Below are 19,201 nucleotides of genomic sequence, written 5' to 3'. Positions count from 1 at the left end.
GTGTGAAATGCACTAATAAACAACATGTAAATAGAGGCTTTTTTGCTGGCGTTCTATAAGAACTCCCCCGTGTTCTGCCACCAACTTGCCCGCATCGCCCTCTTGCGGCAAAGTTTGAAAATACAAAAGGGTCTATAAACTGGCTTGGTATACGCAGCATGAAATTATCCACTTGTAAATCAATACACTCGTAGTAAAGAGGGTGGCGTAGTAAAGAGGCGACCACGTGATTCAAACTCAACTCTACTGGCTTGTCAAAGGGGGAGTTAAACCTTTGACGTAAGCAGGGGAAAGTACAAAATACACTCCGCGAAATACAGACGCTTCAGAGAAGATAGAAACAGGTCATAACCTACAGTGACTATACAGCCACTATTTTAGGATAAACCTAAACACCACTCGAAAGAAGCAACGGTGTGGAAAATAAAAAGAAGCTCCATTAATACAGAGTGAGCGTGATACATTGTTGCATTGTATCAAACTTGTTCCAACTACTTGACTACTAACGAAATATATTGACGTCCGATCCCACGAGGGCAGAAAGCAGAGTTCATGTGCGACATATACAGCCTGGATTCTCAGTGCGTGTCTTCACAATGCAACATGAGTTGGGCGGTGGAGCCTATCAACTTCTACGACAATAAACTGAGCAGCGGTCTCCAGGGGGTCTGTAAACCCGGTAGAGGTGATCATGGCACGGGCGAGGAAAGCACCATGGCCGAGCTAAGTACAGCCCCTGCAATGTACAACGACGAGAGTGCCATCGACTTCAGCTCCTACATCGAGTCGATGACAGCAGTGCCACACCTGGAACTCTGCAACGATGAACTTTTCCTTGACTTATTCAACACTGTGAAGCAAGAAAAGACCGACTTCTGCATGTCAGCCTCGACTACATCGTCCAGCAACATGCAACATATGTCAAGTTGTTCAACCAACGCATACGCATTTGGAAGCCAAAAAGAGTTCGAGAGGAAGCCCAAGGGGGGATTTGACAAGGGGGCCTTCAGCGCACCGATCAAGCAGGAATCGGACTGGAGCGACAGTGACATGTCCTCGTCGTTACCTTCCCAGATAGAAACCTGCGAAAAGACCTCCGTGAGCCGTCTCATGGGACAACCAACTCCGCCAACAACCCCAGAGCCCATCTCAAGCCACTCCAGTGTCAGCTCAACCCAGTCCTCTCCTCGAAAGGTCGGCAAGGACAGAGGGAAAAAGAATGTTGACAGGTACAGTAATGAGTACCGCCAGAGACGCGAGAGGAATAACGTTGCGGTGAGGAAAAGCAGGGACAAGGCAAAGCAACGCAACGTGGAAATGCAGCAAAATATGCTTGAACTGGGTTCAGAGAATGACAGATTACACAAAACCATCGATCAGCTAAACCGTGAGCTCACTGGGCTGAGGGATTTCTTCAAGCAGCTTCCCAATCACAATTCCTCGTTTGTGGGGACCACGGGTGGGGACATTCGGTGACAAATGGTCACTTTCTAATGAACTGAACTGAACTTTTGAAATACATACCTCAACAGACTTTTATTACCATCTGTGTAACAGATGCATTACAAACAAGCGTACATTTATGGCACTGGAAATGTACTGGAAACCGGAGGCCTACTCCCATGTTGCTGCCATAATCGTTTTTGGGAAAAATGTTTTTGTATATTAAATTATTTTACCACTTCATTTACATATTGTTATAGCAGATATGATACATGTTTTTATAATTCCAAACTTTGTATAAGAGCCAGAGCATGCTCACATTTTTATATAGTTTGTATAAAAAACTTGAAATGTTTGTCTATATGGAATCTCTAATAAAAGGGCTGAAAAGTCATACAAATCATCTGGTCTATGTGTGTGTTTGGGATCCATAGATTATTAGTACACATCAGTGATTAGAAATGACTTGGAATGGTTAAAGTGGGTTATATTTGGATCTGGTGGTGCCAAGAATCTACCTCAGTTGGAGTTCTACCTCTGTAGAATGACATTTTCACAGCTATTTAAATAAAGACCAGAAAAAGGTAAAATCATTTTTTTTTTTAATAATAACTATACATACACTAGCATAATACAAGGTTTATTGACTGAGTATAAGCAACATTCATCTTCAGAGATATATTAGGAGGTAGATATTCAAGGAAACACAGAGAAACGTGTGGCTATTTACAGCAAACAGGCATATTTTACAGTCACCAGTTGGACCCACGTGGGCCAAGTTTGACATATGTTGCTCCTCTGGTCTGTCAGTTCTAACCTTGGGCTGTCAGCTCCTGGGTCCTAACGCATCAGTAACACACAAACAGATCTATTTTTCACCAATTATTCACATTCTGTACAGAGAGAGCTTATGGGGCTGGGCTGAGGAGGCCTCAGTCTTACATATTTATTTCATGGGGTCCCACTCCCCACTTTGACAGCCTCAGAGGCAGATGTCTTCCAGGCCGATGCACAGGGCAGGTTTCCTGGTGACCACACGGACGTAAGCGCTGATGGGGCCCACCTCCCTCCCCAACACATTCTCCACCTTGTAACCTGGAAACTCCAGCACATGGGCAATCAAAACCTAACCATGGATCAATAGTCTTAGGCTATTGTCTTACATACAAGTTAGACATGCTCAATGAGAACAAAAGTTGGGAGCTAAGCTAACCATCAAATGTCAATGTTACTCTTATCATATAGTTTCTGACGACAAAACACAGTATTGTTATTATTAGATTGGCGGGGGGAAAACACCTAATGCAAAAATTCAATAGACAATATATGTATTGGGTACGGTATGTGGTGCTGATCCACTTCAGTTAACCTGGGTTGCCCGGATTCTCAATAATGGATGTAAACCAAGAATATACCAAGAATGCTTGATGGTATATGATGGTCAGAGCCATACATTTAGATATATGGCTCTGATGGTGGTATGTGGTGAAACTAGTTGTTGTATATTAGAAGGCAATATAGATCCAACTTCAGCGACACTAGTATCATGTGGCTTCTCTTACACTATTGATCTGTGTGAGTGAGTGAGGCCATTGTTCTAAACAGATTGTCACGGATCCCTCCGGAACTTTCATTGCGCACACCTTTGTTTGGGTTTCAACACTGTGTTTTGTGTACGTGTTTGTTTGGTGTTCGTCCCCGTGCCTTTACACGGCACGCCGTAATTTGGGGTATAATAAAACAAACTATTACGCATTCCTGCGCCTGTCTCCCAAATCATTGTTACCAATATGACACAGATCTCTTATCACAGTCTAACTATGGGACATTGGACAGATGACAATGATGTCACTGTGTCAGCAAATATACTGAGTTTGTTCTGACACATGGGAGGATCCAGATGCTGTACAGGTGCACTTAACCACACTTAACTGAGAGATAAGCACTGTCTACATAAATAAAAGGAAGGTAATGTACCGTATATTACATAACAGGTGAGCGAGAGAGAACTCACCTCATAGCCAGAGGCTGCAGAGTACAACACAGACATGATGGTGCTCTGTTGGAGCTAGAAAACAGCAGAGAGAGAGAATAGTCACCATACTAGGTGTTTGAATGGTCTGTACTGGTCCATCAAACTACAGTTCTTCATATATTACAGCACATGCATTATAAGAATGTTATTAGATATTATAAGCATGGACTTTATTTCAGAGCCTTTTTTCGACAGTTTCACGTTCCCATAACGATACAATCAAATACTTTATTTGACAGCAACACTGTAAGGAAATACAGAAGTATGAGGATACCCTTAAAGTGATAAGATGTTTTGAGCTCACACCTTGATTAAGATTAGATTTGATCATACTTCAATGTCTGCTACTATATGCGTATACACTGCTATCACACATTGAAAATACAGACATTTGCCAATACACATTCACATAACTAGAACTCAAAATCACAGACTCTCACCAGGGAATCACAAGCCACACAATCGAATGCTTGACTAGAGACAGCACAGACATAAGGTGTTATAATGCAGATGATGACTTCACATTTCCCGGCCATCCCGAGTTCCCGAGACCCCTCTGGGTAAAATTCAGCTATTATATTCTATTGTATTGGTAAACCAATAATTCAATCAGTTTATTAGGCTTATCCACTATAGCTTATCAGCAAGTGAATTGAAGACTTACAGCTTTTGGGGTGCCATCTCCAAGCAGTCACTCCCACATCACTCCCAGGAGTAGGCCATGTCCTCATCCACACCAACTATCACACCCTGCAAACACCAACACAACCATCAGCACCAGCCAGAGAAACAAACCACTACAGGACACCACACTGACCAACCTGGCTCACATAGGGAAGCAACAAGGGCGGGAACTGGGACTTAGCGGTTTAACCATCTTATCAATATTCCACTGTGGTTTGGCTTAAAAACGAAAGATATAACTAGCTCTGTAAGAAAATAAAAATGTAATTCTTATCTGTGAGATGATCTGGATAGCAAGCGTTTACTCCCTTAACCAAACTGACACATTCTCAGGTAATGGCCCGAGATGCGGCTGGGGGACACACATGCACACCAACTTATGTAAGATACAGTGCCTTCAGAAAGTATTCACACCCCTTGACTTTTCCCCCCCATATTTTTTCTTAGAGCCTCAATTAAAAATGTATTACATTTAGATTTTGTATCACTGGCCTACACACAATACCCCATAATGTCAGTGGACTTATGTTTTTAGAAAATTTTACAAATTATTTAAAAAGTAAAAGCTGAAATGTCTTGAGTCAATAAGTATTCAACCACTTTGTTATAGCAAGCCTAAATATGTTCAGGAGTAAAAGTGTGCTTTACAAGTCACATAATAAGTTGCATGGACTCACTCTGTGTGCAATAATAGTGTTTAACATACATTTTTTGAATGACTACCTCATCTCTGTACCCCACACATACAAGTATCTGTAAGGTCCCCAGTCAAGCAGTGAATTTCAAACAGATTTATCCACAAAAACCAGGGATGTTTTCCAATGCTTTGCAGAGAAGGGCACCTATTGGTAGAAGGGTAAAAAAAAAAAGCAGACATTGAATATCCCTTAGAGTACGGTAAAGTTATTAATTATACTTTGGATGGTGTATCAATGCACCCAGTCACTACAAATATACAGGTGTCCTTCCTAACTTAGTTACCGGAGAAGAAGGAAACAGTTCAGGGATTTCACCATGAGGCCAATGGTGACTTTAAACCAGTTACAGAGTTTAATGGCTGTGATAGGAGAAAACTGAGGATGGATCAACAACATTGTATTTACTCCACAATGCTAATCTAAATGACAAAGTGAAAAGAAAGAAGCCTGTACAGAATAAAAATAATATACACTGGTGTTGGTTACCAAGACTGTCACGTTCTGACCTTTATTTCCTTTGTTTTGTCTTTATTTAGTATGGTCAGGGCGTGAGTTGGGGTGGGCAGTCTATGTGTGTTTTTCTATGTTGGGGTTTGTGTTCGGCCTGGTATGATTCTCAATCAGAGGCAGCTGTCAATCGTTGTCCCTGATTGAGAATCATACTTAGGTAGCCTGGGTTTCACTTTTGGTTTGTGGGTGTTTGTTTCCGTGTCAGTGTTTGTCGCCACACGGTACTGTTTCGTTTGTTCATCGTTTATTGTTTTGTTTAGTGTTCTGAGTTTTAATTAAAAATCATCATGAGCACTTACCACGCTGCGCTTTGGTCCGATCCTTCTACCACCACAGACGATCGTTACAAAGACGACATGAGTGGCCTAATTACAGTTTTGACTTAAATCTGCTTGAAAATCTATGGCAAGACTTGGCTGTCCAGCAATGATCAACAAGCAACTTGACAGATCTTGAAGAATTATAAAAAGAATAATGTGCTAATATTGTACAACGCTGCCCCTTGTTCATGGGCAGACCAACATATTTTTTTCCTTGTCAGCCTGTGGATTTGATCCAGCAACCTTTCAGGCTCTAACCACTAGGCTACCTTCCGCCCAAGTATATGAGTGTATATAAAGATATATTAAACCCTTTTCTATACTACAGAGCCAAGCAGAGCTGTACCGTGCTGGCCTGGTTACCATAGTTGCTGGAACCGTGCTGGAAAGGACAAGACCAGCTTACCCAGAAAGTCTCAGAGCAGTAAAAGCTGCCAAACGTGATTCTAACATGTATTGACTCGTGGGTGTAAATATTTATGTAAATGAGATATTTCTGCTTTTCATTTTCAATAAATGTGCTAACATTTCTAAATACACTTTTTCATTTTGTCATTATGGTTATTGTGTGTAGATGGGTGAAAAACAAATACATTTAATACATTTTGAATTCAGAATTCAACACAACAAAATGTGGAATAAGTCAAGGGATATGAATACTTTCTGAAGGCACCGAAGATCATTTCCAACTTGATCATAAAAACTCGGAGCCTTCACACAGAGCCAGGCAAGCTGCCAGAAGTTAGAAGGTACTTAAGAGTGTAGATAAAGATATATTATACCCCTTTCTATGCTACAGAGCCAAGCAGAGCTGTACCGTGCTGGCCTGGTTACCATAGTTGCTGGAACCGTGCTGGAAAGGACAATTTGAAGAAAAAAAACTATCTGAGCCAGGACGGCATGGTTCGGGTTCGTGTAAATAGTGTGATTCAGGCATTGGCGTTTGTTGTATTATTCTGCCAGCTGATCAAACATGGAAGACCAGTGAGAGAGTCCTGAACTAATCCAGAGGGTTAACAGTTTGATCCAACATGGCGGACAAGGGAAGGAGACCTCAACTAATCCAGAGGGTTAACAATTTGATCCAACATGGAAGACAAGGGAAGGAGACCTGAACTAATCCAGAGGGTTAACAGTTTGATCCAACATGGAGGACAAGGGAAGGAGACCTGAACTAATCCAAAGGGTTAACAATTTGATCCAACATGGAAGACAAGGGAAGGAGACCTGAACTAATCCAGAGGGTTCACAGTTTGATCCAACATGGAGGACAAGGGAAGGAGACCTGAACTAATCCAAAGGGTTCACAGTTTGATCCAACATGGAGGACAAGGGAAGGAGACCTGAACTAATCCAAAGGGTTCACAGTTTGATCCAACATGGAGGAGAAGGGAAGGAGACCTGAACTAATCCAAAGGGTTCACAGTTTGATCCAACATGGAGGACAAGGGAAGAAGACCTGAACTAATCCAAAGGGTTCACAGTTTGATCCAACATGGAAGACAAGGGAAGGAGACCTGAACTAATCCAGAGGGTTAACAATTTGATCCAACATGGAGGACAAGGGAAGGAGACCTGAACTAATCCAAAGGGTTCACAGTTTGATCCAACATGGAGGACAAGGGAAGGAGACCTGAACTAATCCAAAGGGTTCACAGTTTGATCCAACATGGAGGACAAGGGAAGGAGACCTGAACTAATCCAGAGGGTTCACAGTTTCACCTTTGATCTCTGCTGTGACACAGGATGTTAACAGATGCAGCTTATCGTGATTTACTCAACTTTCCCTACATTTGCACATAAAATAGGCTGTAGTGCAGACAAACAGTGAATGGATTTGTTTCCAGTACCTTAAGGGCTTACATTACTCTTTAGTTTTATTTGATCACTTAAAGGACAACTCCACCCAAAAACTATATATTTTGGCATTTGTTTCAATAGTCCATTGTTGATATAGTCCCAAAATGTTTTGCATGTCAGCAATCAAGTTTTCAAGATATGTAACTTTCAAAAAACAGAAATCTGGCCATCATGCATAATACGGGCCAGAGTTCTGTTTTTTGAAAGTTACATATCTTGGAAGGTTGTCTATTATCTCTTAATTACCATTAGTAAATAGAGAAAGAGCAGCTTGTCCTGATTGATAAGTCATTCAATAAACACATACCAAAACATATTGGATTAATCCAATAAAAAGAACACAAACCAAGTAAATGTTACTCACAAATGACTTTGCATTTATACCAACAAGGTGTGAGTGTTATAAAGTACATTCCTTGAATGATTTGTTCTTCAGTCCACAGCTAGCTACATTGGTGGGCCTTAAAAGGTTGTCAGAATCAGTGGCTCAACTGCTTGAGGGTAAATGTGAATAACAGCGGAAGAACACAATGCATTCGACTAACCACAAGAACGCCTCTCTGTTTCTCACAAAGCAAGACATACAGATAGGCTACAGCCACAAAACACTCAAAATAACAACTGTTTGTCTTTCTGTAACAAAACAGCATCTGGGCCAACCCTGAAAATAATTGATTAAGGAAAACAGCGTGACTTTCAAGCCACAAAGGTGAATGATGTGTACAGTATATATACTGACCTGAGAACATGCAAAGAGAGTTAGGTGGTGTTTCTGGGATCAGGGGATAAGTACTGAGTCTGGGACAATGCTAGTGACCATGGGCCCACTGTGCTCTCAGTATCTGGGCATCACACAGATACCAAAGGCTGCACAAATGACTGCTCCACGCACAGGATCCACGCACACACCTGAACATGGAGAGAAATAATGGCATAGCATCATAAAAAAGTAGTTTGAACCTAACATTGGAGGTGATAAATGACAACAATCTGGCACTTGTCTTTTCCTACTAGTACTGACTTTGCTGATATTTTCTTTATTGAGATAGTGTACTACTACGACTATGATATGTGGTTGTCTCACCTAGCGGTCTTAAGATGAATGCACACCCCCGGGCTGCTGCTGCAGACTGGGCTCAGTTACCACCAGCTAAACCTCCCCTGGGCTTTGACCCACATCACTACTTTGAGACTGGAGGGGAGAGGGACGGGTGGAGAGTGAGATATATAGTGGGGGATGGGAATAGGAGGTATCATTCATATATTAGCCAATATCATAATAAAGAGAACAAGAGAAAAAGGGAGAGGGATCAGTCATTACTGCAGATTAATAGAGAAAGAGAGAGAGAGAGAGAGAGAGAGAGAGAGAGAGAGAGAGAGAGAGAGAGAGAGAGAGAGAGAGAGAGAGAGCGAGAGAGAGAGACAGAGACAGAGACAGAGAGACAGAGACACAGAGATAGACATGGAGGGAGAAAGAGTGACGGAGACAGAGGGAGAGGGAGGGAAATAAATGGGTGTGAGAGACTATGAGCTTACTTGGAAAGTACAATTCTAAGTGTGCAGCACTCCCTTATGTGCTGCCTCAATAGACACACACACACACACACACACACACACACACACACACACACACACACACACACACACACACACACACACACACACACACACACACACACACACACACACACTGCTGACTCCAGTCCCTTAGTCAGTGTCAGACACACTTATCAAGTGTCTTAGTGAATAAACACATTTCTGTCTAACTGTTTGTGCATCAAATAAAAAGCACAAGGCTCTGCTGGCTCAGTGTGGTTGCTCTGATTCATTTATTTGATGACTGACATGAAAAAGAGTGGTATAGACAGGAAGCATTGGACTTTGCCACTCACTTTGTTCTGGGCTATTACTGTTTCTCCCTCCCAGAGGTCAAAGTGTAAAGGTTTCACAGATCAATGGAAAATAATTCCTGGTAGATATTTTAGTATGCATACAGATAGTGAAGGCTGCTCTCTACGTCAGTTGTTGCCTCTTCTCTTATCAACAGTCAGTTCAAATCACCAGCGTCTGTCCACCACAACAGGACGTGATCATGTTCCTGTCAACTCTTCAGTTGATTTACATCTATACGTCTCTAATAAGATACATATCACAGAGGACAGTCTCTCAGTGATGTCTATACATTCTTATTGAATTCCAACATGCATTTGAAAGTACCTGCATTTTTTGGTGGATGACAGCTACAGCGATGGCTGCTGAGCTCATACTGAAACATATAACAGGTAGTTAGTTACTTACTACAATTCATATTTAATTTCTACAGGTTCAACAAAGAGTCAGAGTAAAGGAAAACGGCGTAATCTGAAGTTAACAACTCAATACATGTTTGGAGGAATAGTTGGGGAGGTGAAAACAAGGAGGAGAGACGAAAGCATCTAAAACTGTTGAGTTGGGTTAGACTTCAGTTTTGTGTGTGTGTGTGTGTGTCACTAGTTACCTGCAGTATGTCTCAGGGTTTGTTGTGTAGGAGGCAGGTATAGAGGGGATAAAAGCTGTCGACTTCCAAGGTCTTTGCTGTTTGAACATAAAAGAGATTGACTTCCGACACTCTGTTCAGAGGTGCTAAGTACTGTCGGCAGGCAAACGTTTGACAATCCTACCGGTGTGTCTGAGCTTTAATTTAGTCAGTACAGAGAGTTTGCATAGGCAGTTTCTTATGCTCACATAAATGAACCATAATACCATGGGTTCTCAATATAAATTAGAGGGGTATTACAGGTGGCCAGACTGTCTATCAGGTTTAAGAGTCTGTTATACCTGTGAGAGAGAAGATGAAGAAGACAATGAGGTACAAGCTATACAGAGAGGGAGATGCAAGAACATCACAGTTCATTTCACTTCTATGGAATCACAGATCTGTTAAGGCAGGGCACTTTATAGTTTCACAGAATCAACAGAAAGCATGCTGAGACTGGTGCGATTCACACACACCTCCCTTTATCACTATCAATCTCACACACACTGAAAAGTGGAACTTAGAACAAACACCCTATGTAAATCACACACAAAAACAAGTATGGCTTCTATTGGTTTCAATTGACAGTTTTGATGGCTGAGCGTCTGGATGTTGCAAAACCTGAAAACAAGCGATAGCATCCCCACCCCAAAACCAAAATAAATTAAACTTGTCCTTTTTGAGTTCAGGACCACCAGTTAGTCAGTGTGTGAAAGGTGGAGTTGACGTTGCTATTCCTGCTCATGCTGTCACTCAGTCTGTTGTTAGGAACCAGTTCCCCAGGTCCTAATCACAGGGTATCTGTGTACATAACTGGCTCTGCAGCCCAGGCTGGTCCAACAGGTCAGGGTAAAGACTGAGCTCACCTCACACATTATTTTGTTACTGAGATCTGATTGTAGCGTTATTGTAGCTTTCTACATGTGGGAGTATGTGAGTACTGAAAAGGGGGAGTCAAGGACAACATTAACATTTATCATAAACTGACTGTACATCATTATATCAGCGTTATGTAATTGTTGATTTAATGATGGTTAAAATGTGGAGGTTTTTAAGTGCCAACAAATTATTAATAACACTTGTTTAAGCCTTGAGAGGCTTTTTAAAAGATTGAACACCAGCTATTGTATATGACATGGATGTTTTCTTTTGCACAGAGTATAAGATGGTGGCTACATGTGTTTGGTGCAATCCCAAATTGACCCCTAAACCCTATGCACTTCTGGAGATCTGAGAGGATTTAACAGTTGTACATAATATGGTTATCACACCACCTTGACCTCTGATATGCAAGGTGGAAGTTTCACCGTATTGCTTTCACCTGTCCAATCCTCTCAGATCTCCACATGTGCACAGGGCTTAGGGGTCGATTTGGGATTGGGCCTTTGTTTTTGCTTCTGAAGGTGATATATCCATCATGGCTGACTGTAGACAACACCCTGCGGCATTATGGGATGCACTCTAACCCCTCCTCTAAATGTCCCCACACCAGTTCCTAAACTGTTACTAATCTGAGCTCCTGACTGTGGAAAGTAACTCATAGGTTCAGTGCGTGCACCGATGATGTATCACTTTACATGTAAACATGGGACAGTGACATGGCAGGAGGATCAGTGGGCGGCCATCTTGAACTCAGGATGGAAGGTTCTTATGAGAGGAACATAGGTTAAATGAGTGCAGTGGAAACTGTCCATGGCTTTCATAATGGCGACACATTTGGCAGCTATTGATCATTCACAGTTCACACCTGTTTTTGTAGCTTTAGCTTCAGGCTCGGATATCAGATATCACAAGCCTTAGTCCAGAGCTGGGTTGGCCCTGCTAGGGAGACTCACAAATAATCACCAAAATCTTAATAAATACATGTGTATAGGAAAATACAAACCTTGGACTAACAATAGTCTGTAGCCCTAAGTTGAAGTTCAGGTGAAACGGCCTACATTAGATGGTGTGTATGTGTGTGTCTGTGTGTGTGTGAATCTGTGTCCATAGGTGTGTGTGCGACTCTCTCCGACCTCCTGGTGTAGAGGTGAAGTTGGTCCTGGTAGGGTGTGGAGCTGGACCACACTGAACATCCCCTAGCCGTCCTGGACCAGCTCACACAGCCTGGGATCAATCCACATAGGAACAGGGAGAATGGAGTGAAATAAATTGAGGGTTGCAAGAAAAGGTTGTCGTTTGCCAGTCCATTGACTATCATTTATAATCTGTATTCATATAATAATTTATGTTGGTGATGGCGTAAGAATATAATATTAATTGAACCAACATTCTGAACCAAACCCACTGCTTTGAACCAAACCCAAAACCACTGCTTTGAACCAAACCCAAACCCTCTGCTTTGTGAATAGGGTTTATGTTGAATTGTGTGAGGTTGGTGGCTGGTTTGACAGGCTGGCTGCTGAGAGAGAGGACCTTTGGCCTAGTAAACAAGATGTGCTGCTCTGCTACTGCATACTGCTGCTCCCAGCGACCAAGGAGTAGAAGGACATAGCAGGAGTAGTTACTAGGACTAACAGATGGATATCAAAGGGAGTTAGCAGGAGGAGTTACTAGGACTAACAGATGGATATCAGAGGGAGTCAGCAGGAGGAGTTACTATGACTAACAGAGAGATATCAGAGGGAGTCAGCAGGAGGAGTTACTAGGACTAACAGAGAGATATCAGAGGGAGTTAGCAGGAGTAGTTACTAGGACTAACAGAGAGATATCAGAGGGAGTCAGCAGGAGTAGTTACTAGGACTAACAGAGAGATATCAGAGGGAGTCAGCAGGAGGAGTTACTAGGACTAACAGAGGGATATCAGAGGAAGTTAGCAGGAGTAGTTACTAGGACTAACAGAGAGATATCAGAGGGAGTTAGCAGGAGTAGTTACTAGGACTAACAGAGAGATATCAGAGGGAGTCAGCAGGAGTAGTTACTAGGACTAACAGAGAGATATCAGAGGGAGTCAGCAGGAGGAGTTACTAGGACTAACAGAGAGATATCAGAGGGAGTTAGCAGGAGTAGTTACTAGGACTAACAGAGAGATATCAGAGGGAGTTAGCAGGAGTAGTTACTAGGACTAACAGAGAGATATCAGAGGGAGTTAGCAGGAGGAGTTACTAGGACTAACAGAGAGATATCAGAGGGAGTTAGCAGGAGTAGTTACTAGGACTAACAGAGAGATATCAGAGGGAGTTAGCAGGAGGAGTTACTAGGACTAACAGAGAGATATCAGAGGGAGTTAGCAGGAGTAGTTACTAGGACTAACAGAGGGATATCAGAGGGAGTTAGCAGGAGGAGTTACTAGGACTAACAGAGAGATATCAGAGGGAGTTAGCAGGAGTAGTTACTAGGACTAACAGAGGGATATCAGAGGGAGTTAGCAGGAAGAGTTACTAGGACTAACAGAGGGATATCAGAGGGAGTCAGCAGGAGTAGTTACTAGGACTAACAGAAGGATATCAGAGGGAGTCAGCAGGAGGAGTTACTAGGACTAACAGAGAGATATCAGAGGGAGTTAGCAGGAGTAGTTACTAGGACTAACAGAATGATATCAGAGGGAGTTAGCAGGAGTAGTTACTAGGACTAACAGAGGGATATCAGAGGGAGTTAGCAGGAGTAGTTACTAGGACTAACAGAAGGATATCAAAGGGAGTTAGCAGGAGTAGTTACTAGGACTAACAGAGAGATATCAGAGGGAGTTAGCAGGAGTAGTTACTAGGACTAACAGAGGGATATCAGAGGGAGTCAGCAGGAGTAGTTACTAGGACTAACAGAGAGATATCAGAGGGAGTCAGCAGGAGTAGTTACTAGGACTAACAGAGAGATATCAGAGGGAGTTAGCAGGAGTAGTTACTAGGACTAACAGACAGATATCAGAGGGAGTTAGCAGGAGTAGTTACTAGGACTAACAGAGAGATATCAGAGGGAGTTAGCAGGAGTAGTTACTAGGACTAACAGACAGATATCAGAGGGAGTTAGCAGGAGTAGTTACTAGGACTAACAGAGAGATATCAGAGGGAGTTAGCAGGAGTAGTTACTAGGACTAACAGATAGATATCAGAGGGAGTTAGCAGGAGGAGTTACTAGGACTAACAGAGAGATATCAGAGGGAGTTAGCAGGAGGAGTTACTAGGACTAACAGAGAGATATCAGAGGGAGTCAGCAGGAGGAGTTACTAGGACTAACAGATGGATATCAGAGGGAGTCAGCAGGAGGAGTTAGTAGGAGAAGTTAATATGAGGAGTTAGCAGTAAGTTTTGGCAGAATGAGATGGCAGAAAGAGATAGGAGTCAGCCCTTCAAGTCCAGACACAGCCCCTGTACTTACCAGTCCTAAGAGGGAGGTGAAAGACAGGTTAAAGACAACAGGGAGGGGACTGCTTCTCTTAGTGCTCTATGCCCTCCGTTAGGAGAGAGGGAGGAAAAATAGGGGGAGGAGGAGGAGGGATAGGCTCGTAACAGACAAATGTTCAATTTTTATTTTCCAGACATGGGGAACGTTTTGAGTCTGTTAGTTTCCATTCTAGTCACATGTTTGGATATATAAACGGTGTTGGTAAACATTGTGTTCATTTCAAGGGACCTGAAAATATCTCACTACATTCTTCACATCACATTACTTTCCTAGGGAACGGTATAGTGTTTAATTAAGGTGTTGTTTTAACTTGTTTGGTAATTGACAATTACCAATCTAAATCCTACTCAAGTATAGGAGACAATGGATGAGTCCAATAAACAAAGAAGAAATATCAGTCTACTACACTCTTTGGCAAAGTTTCAATTACTCAATAAGGCAAATAAGGTAATCATCGTCCATGCTTATACTGTCATTATCTATAAGACTATATACTTATCAGAGAATAGTATTGTGACAATTTTCTTTTAATAATATTTTTTCATTTAAACATTTTAAAAAAAACACTGCATATACAAACTTACGCATACGAACAACCATTTAAAGACGCACATAAAAAATAACTACATCTATTCTGCCCAGACCCACATGCTCACACCCCTATCCTTAGTGCCTGCATTATTGTTTGCCACTTGGCCTAACATTGTATCAATTTGTTTTTCCTTGGTCACCCATGCTACAGTTGAAGTCGGAGGTTTACATACACCTTAGCCAAATACATTTAAACTCAGTTTTTCACAATTCCTGACATTTAATCCTAGTAAAAATTCCCTGTCTTATGTCAGTTAGGATCACCACTTTATTTTAAGAATGTGAAATGTCAGAATAATAGTAGAGAGAATTATTTATTTCAGCTTTTATTTATTTCATCATATTCCCAGTGGGTCAGAAGTTTACATACACTCAGTTAGTATTTGGTAGCTTTGCCTTTAATTGTTTAACTTGGGTCAAATGTTTCGGGTAGCCTTCCACAAGCTTCCCACAATAAGATGGGTGAATTTTGGCCCATTCCTCCTGACAGAGCTGGTGTAACTGAGTCAAGTTTGTAGGCCTCCTTGCTCGCACACACCTTTTCAGTTCTGCCCACAAATGTTCTATATGATTGAGGTCAGGGATTTGTGATGGCCACTCCAGTACCTTGACTTTGTTGTCCTTAAGCCATTTTGCCACAACTTTGGAAGTATGCTTGGGGTCATTGTCCATTTGGAAGACTCATTTGCGACCAAGCTTTGACTTCCTGACTGATGTCTTGAGATGTTGCTTCAATATATTCATGATGCCATCTATTTTGTGAAGTGCACCAGTCCCTCCTGCAGCAAAGCACCCCCACAACATGATGCTGCCACCCCCGTGCTTCACGGTTGGGATGGTGTTCTTCGGCTTGCAAGCCTCCCCCTTTTTCCTCCAAACATATTGATGGTCATTATGGCCAAACAGTTCTATTGTTGTTTCATCAGACCAGAGGACATTTCTCCAAAAAGTACAATCTTTGTCCCCATGTGCAGTTGCAAACCATAGTCTGGCTTTTTTATGGCGGTTTTGGAGCAGTGACTTCTTCCTTGCTGAGCGGCCTTTCAGGTTATGTCCATATAGGACTCGTTTTACTGTGGATATAGATACTTTTGTACCTGTTTCCTCCAGCATCTTCACAAGGTCCTTTGCTGTTGTTCTGGGATTGATTTGCACTTTTCGCACCAAAGTACGTTCATCTCTAGGAGACAGAACGCGTCTCCCTCCTGAGCGGTATGACAGCTGCGTGGTCCCATGGTGTTTATACTTGCGTACTATTGTTTGTACAGATGAACGTGGTACCTTCAGGCGTTTGGAAATTGTTCCCAAGGATGAACCAGACTTGTGGAGGTCTACATTTTTTTTTCTTAGGTCTTGGCTGATTTCTTTTGATTTTCCCATGATGTCAAGCACAGAGGCACTGAGTTTGAAGGTAGGCCTTGAAATACATCCACAGGTACTCCTCCAAATGACTCGAATTATGTCAATTACCCTATCAGATGCTTCCAAAGCCATGACATCATTTTCTGGAATTTTCAGGAAGAGTTACTAGGACTAACAGATGGATATCAGAGGGAGTTAGCAGGAGTAGTTACTAGGACTAACAGAGGGATATCAGAGGGAGTCAGCAGGAGTAGTTACTAGGACTAACAGAGAGATATCAGAGGGACTTAGCAGGAGTAGTTACTAGGACTAACAGAGAGATATCAGAGGGAGTTAGCAGGAGGAGTTACTAGGACTAACAGAGAGATATCAGAGGGAGTCAGCAGGAGGAGTTACTAGGACTAACAGAGAGATATCAGAGGGAGTTAGCAGGAGGAGTTACTAGGACTAACAGAGGGATATCAGAGGGAATTAGCAGGAGTAGTTACTAGGACTAACAGAGAGATATCAGAGGGAGTTAGCAATCTTTGTCCCCATGTGCAGTTGCAAACCATAGTCTGGCTTTTTTATGGCGGTTTTGGAGCAGTGACTTCTTCCTTGCTGAGCGGCCTTTCAGGTTATGTCCATATAGGACTCGTTTTACTGTGGATATAGATACTTTTGTACCTGTTTCCTCCAGCATCTTCACAAGGTCCTTTGCTGTTGTTCTGGGATTGATTTGCACTTTTCGCACCAAAGTACGTTCATCTCTAGGAGACAGAACGCGTCTCCCTCCTGAGCGGTATGACAGCTGCGTGGTCCCATGGTGTTTATACTTGCGTACTATTGTTTGTACAGATGAACCTTGAAATACATCCACAGGTACTCCTCCAAATGACTCGAATTATGTCAATTACCCTATCAGATGCTTCCAAAGCCATGACATAATTTTCTGGAATTTTCCAAGCTGTTTAAAGGCACAGTCAACTTAGTGTATGTAAACTTCTGACCCACTGGAATTGTGAATTATAAGTGAAATAATCTGTCTGTAAACAATTGTTGGAAAAATTACTTGTGCCATGCACAAGTAACTGACTTGCCAAAACTATAGTTTGTTAACAAGAAATTTGTGGAGTGGTTGAAGAACGAGTTTTAATGACTCCAACCTAAGTGTATGTAAACTTCCGACTTCAACTGCATATCGATATTTCAATAATAAATAATTAGATATTTCCATTGTGTTAATGACGGCAGATTAATTGATTTCCACGTTTTTAGTCCATGTTTTTTCAAGATGAGTGATGAGACGAGAATCGTCCAGCCCATTAGCTATCTCACTACTCCCCCATGTACCATGCCTTGAAATGAAGCAGACAGACGGATTAAAAGTAAGTTTACATTGTAATACTTTTTAGCTCCGCCCACAACTTCTGGACTTTTGTGATTTATAAACAAACAAACAACGAAGGCAGGGACAGAGAAGCAGTCTAATATTAAATTGTTTACAGTGACACTAAATATAGTGTTGACATGTCTCCTGTTACAGCTAGAATGTCTTTGTGCTGTGGTCAAGACATTTGTGCATTTGTGTATCTTAGTGCATATTAGTTACCAAACACATATTTATAGCTACATTCATTTGGAAGATTGATCATTTTGGGTGGAACTAAATAAAAAGACCCCTTACTCTCTGATTTAAACTGACAATCACTTCTCATTTTTGAATGTTAACAAAATTGACCTGAAATCAGAGTCTGATCCAGAATTTCTCACTTTGTACACAATGGCCAGTCTAAACAGTCACTGTTTTAGAGTTAACTGTGGCACAAAACTTAAGCCAAAACAAGTTTAGAATTTTGTCAACAGCAGAGCATGTTCAAACCTGAAGACCTAAAGTGAGTATATAGAGATAGAGTTGGGGAGAGGGGTGAGAGAGAGAGAGAGAGAGAGAGAGAGGAGTCTCGTGGTATTACCATCTTGACATAAACAACCACCCACCCACCCAGCCTCTAAACTAAAACTATCCCCCATTCAGCCCCTCTTTTTAGCCTTCTCCAGAACCACTTCCTCAAACAGTCACAGGCTGATTTTGGGAATTTGTGAGCAATCACAGGAATTCTCAGCACCTCGAGGGTTCTTCCAGGAATTAAGATCCATTGAGCACACATACCTCCTCACACATTGACTCACCCACACACCACTTGGCAGGCCCCACAGTAAGTAAGCGACCCACACACTAAGAACACAGCCGAGAGGCCTCATTGGCAGGAGGTGTGGAGGCGGGATTCCTTCCTCTGTGCAGTCCACCAATCATGTCACAGAGTGTGATAAACATGCATGTAACTGGATCCCTGCAGCACATTGTGTTCCCTGCTCTACTGCGAAAATACCCACCCTCCTCCTCCTCTCCTTCCTCTCTCTCTCTCCCTCCCTCCTTCTCCTCACTCCCCTCCTCTCCCCCTTCATCCTCTTCTCCCGCCCATCTTGTCCTCCTCTCTCCCTCCTCTCCTCTCTACTCCTCACTCCCTCTCTGCAAACAGTTAATCTTCTTGTTTATTCAATTCCGAATTTACTGGAACTAAACATCTTCTTCTTCGAGCATAAATAAAATCATGGATTCCTCTGTCCCATGTGTATGTGAAAGGAACAGTCTATAAATCCAACAACAACAGGACCAGAGAAAATTAGCTGAACAGAAGAGTGAGTCATATATATTGGGGACTGAGTACAAGGTCTTCAGGTCACCCATCCTACTTCCTTTAGTCAGACCAGGGACAGGCAACTTCCATGGGGGTGGGGGCAACAAAAAAATCTGAACTCATCATGAGGGGCCACAGTGGCTCGCGGGTTTGCAAACCCACAT

General features: G+C 42.2%; 1 protein-coding gene and 1 long non-coding RNA gene across 2 annotated transcripts; one reads left to right on the top strand and one right to left on the bottom strand.

The window, feature by feature from the left end:
- Nucleotides 1-315: 315 nt before the first annotated feature.
- On the top strand, nucleotides 316-1,846 carry LOC120055965 (CCAAT/enhancer-binding protein delta-like). The gene has a single exon (XM_039004050.1). It carries the CDS (start codon nucleotides 553-555, stop codon nucleotides 1,474-1,476), a length of 924 nt encoding a protein of 307 aa, XP_038859978.1. The 5' UTR covers nucleotides 316-552; the 3' UTR covers nucleotides 1,477-1,846.
- Nucleotides 1,847-2,036: 190 nt separating this feature from the next.
- Nucleotides 2,037-10,812, bottom strand: LOC120055587. Its single transcript, XR_005477704.1, has 7 exons — nucleotides 10,048-10,812; nucleotides 9,768-9,816; nucleotides 8,635-8,742; nucleotides 8,290-8,459; nucleotides 4,143-4,228; nucleotides 3,458-3,511; nucleotides 2,037-2,538 (listed from the first exon to the last, which is right to left on the bottom strand). It is a non-coding gene; the product is annotated as an uncharacterized LOC120055587 (long non-coding RNA).
- Nucleotides 10,813-19,201: the final 8,389 nt, after the last annotated feature.

Source organism: Salvelinus namaycush, chromosome 11 (genome assembly GCF_016432855.1).
Source record: "Salvelinus namaycush isolate Seneca chromosome 11, SaNama_1.0, whole genome shotgun sequence".
NCBI lineage: Eukaryota > Metazoa > Chordata > Actinopteri > Salmoniformes > Salmonidae > Salvelinus > Salvelinus namaycush.
This window is presented reverse-complemented; position numbering and strand designations above follow the sequence as displayed.